Raw genomic sequence first — 1,392 nt, 5'->3', positions numbered from 1 at the left:
TTTGTTGCAGATTTTTGTTTTCTCTCTGACTGGCCAGAGGAGGAAAGGTGTGTCCTGTCCTGACTGCACTGCCTGCACTTGCAAGGGATCATTTTTTGGGATAAGAAAAAATAACAGCGAACCGTCTTCTCAGTCCAAGACTATTATTTGTAAAGCATCTCCAGGGACACTATGGTGGTCTGGAATGGCAGTGACGCTAAGGACCCCGTATTTATACTGAGGGGCTTTCCTGGGCTGGAGCACATTCACTCTTGGCTCTCCATTCCATTCTGTTTCGCATACTTCATAGCATTTTTTGGTAATGTCACTATTCTTTCTGTCATTTGCGTAGAATCTTCACTCCACCAGCCCATGTATTACTTTCTTTCCATTCTGGCATTAACTGACCTGGGTATGTCTTTGTCCACACTTCCGACCATGCTTGCTGTACTGTGGTTGGAAGCTCGAGAGATCCAGGCAAATGCTTGCTATGCTCAACTCTTCTTCATCCACACCTTCACATTCCTGGAGTCCTCAGTTCTGCTGGCTATGGCCTTTGACCGTTTTGTTGCCATATGTCGTCCACTGCACTATTCCACCATTCTTACCAACAGTATAATTGGCAAGATTGGTTTGGCTTGCTTGCTGCGGAGCATGGCAGTTGTACTACCCACACCTGTGCTACTGGGACGCTACGACTACTGCCATATCAATGCCCTTTCCCATGCCTTCTGCTTGCACCAAGATGTCCTAAAATTAGCCTGTTCCGATGCTAGGGTCAATAGCATTTATGGACTGTGTGTAGTTATTGCCACACTGGGTGTGGATTCAGTCTTCATACTTCTTTCCTATGTCCTGATTCTGCATGCTGTGCTGGGCATTGCATCACGTGAAGAGCGGCTAAAAGCACTGAACACATGTGTGTCTCATATCTGCGTGGTGCTCATCTTCTTTGTGCCAGTCATTGGTGTATCGATGGCACATCGCTTTGGGAAGCATCTGTCACCCACCATTCACATCCTCATGGCTGACATCTACCTGCTGCTGCCCCCAGTGCTCAACCCTGTTGTCTATAGTGTCAGAACAAAACAAATTCGACTGGGGATTCTCCGGAAGTTTGGAATAAGGAGGAGGCCTTAAGTGGTCTCAATCATCAATCATCGAATTTCCTTCTGAAAAACATGGGCTACTCTTTCAGTATAGTAAGAACTAAAATGTCTGGTGTTAAATTACCTGGTGGCAAGTCATAATTCTATTGCTTGGATAGGCAATTTTAGCTTTTTGTCTTTTCTTAAATGAAGGTTATTTTTGTCAAATTGTGATAACAGCTATAGCCCTGTCTGTCTCCCAAGAACATTATGAGACATATTCAAGAGAATGCATGTAAAAGAGATTAAGGTAAAAAAGCACAAA

General features: G+C 44.4%; 1 protein-coding gene across 1 annotated transcript; it reads left to right on the top strand.

The window, feature by feature from the left end:
• The first annotated feature begins 171 nt into the window (after positions 1-171).
• On the top strand, positions 172-1,119 carry LOC101660338 (olfactory receptor 51L1). Its single transcript, XM_004717516.1, has one exon. The coding sequence runs from the start codon at positions 172-174 to the stop codon at positions 1,117-1,119; it is 948 nt and encodes a 315-aa protein (XP_004717573.1).
• The last annotated feature ends 273 nt before the right edge of the window (positions 1,120-1,392 follow it).

This window comes from Echinops telfairi, unplaced genomic scaffold (genome assembly GCF_000313985.2).
Source record: "Echinops telfairi isolate 266 unplaced genomic scaffold, ASM31398v2 ScPeMD7_41;HRSCAF=154, whole genome shotgun sequence".
Classification (NCBI taxonomy): Eukaryota; Metazoa; Chordata; class Mammalia; order Afrosoricida; family Tenrecidae; genus Echinops; species Echinops telfairi.
This window is presented reverse-complemented; position numbering and strand designations above follow the sequence as displayed.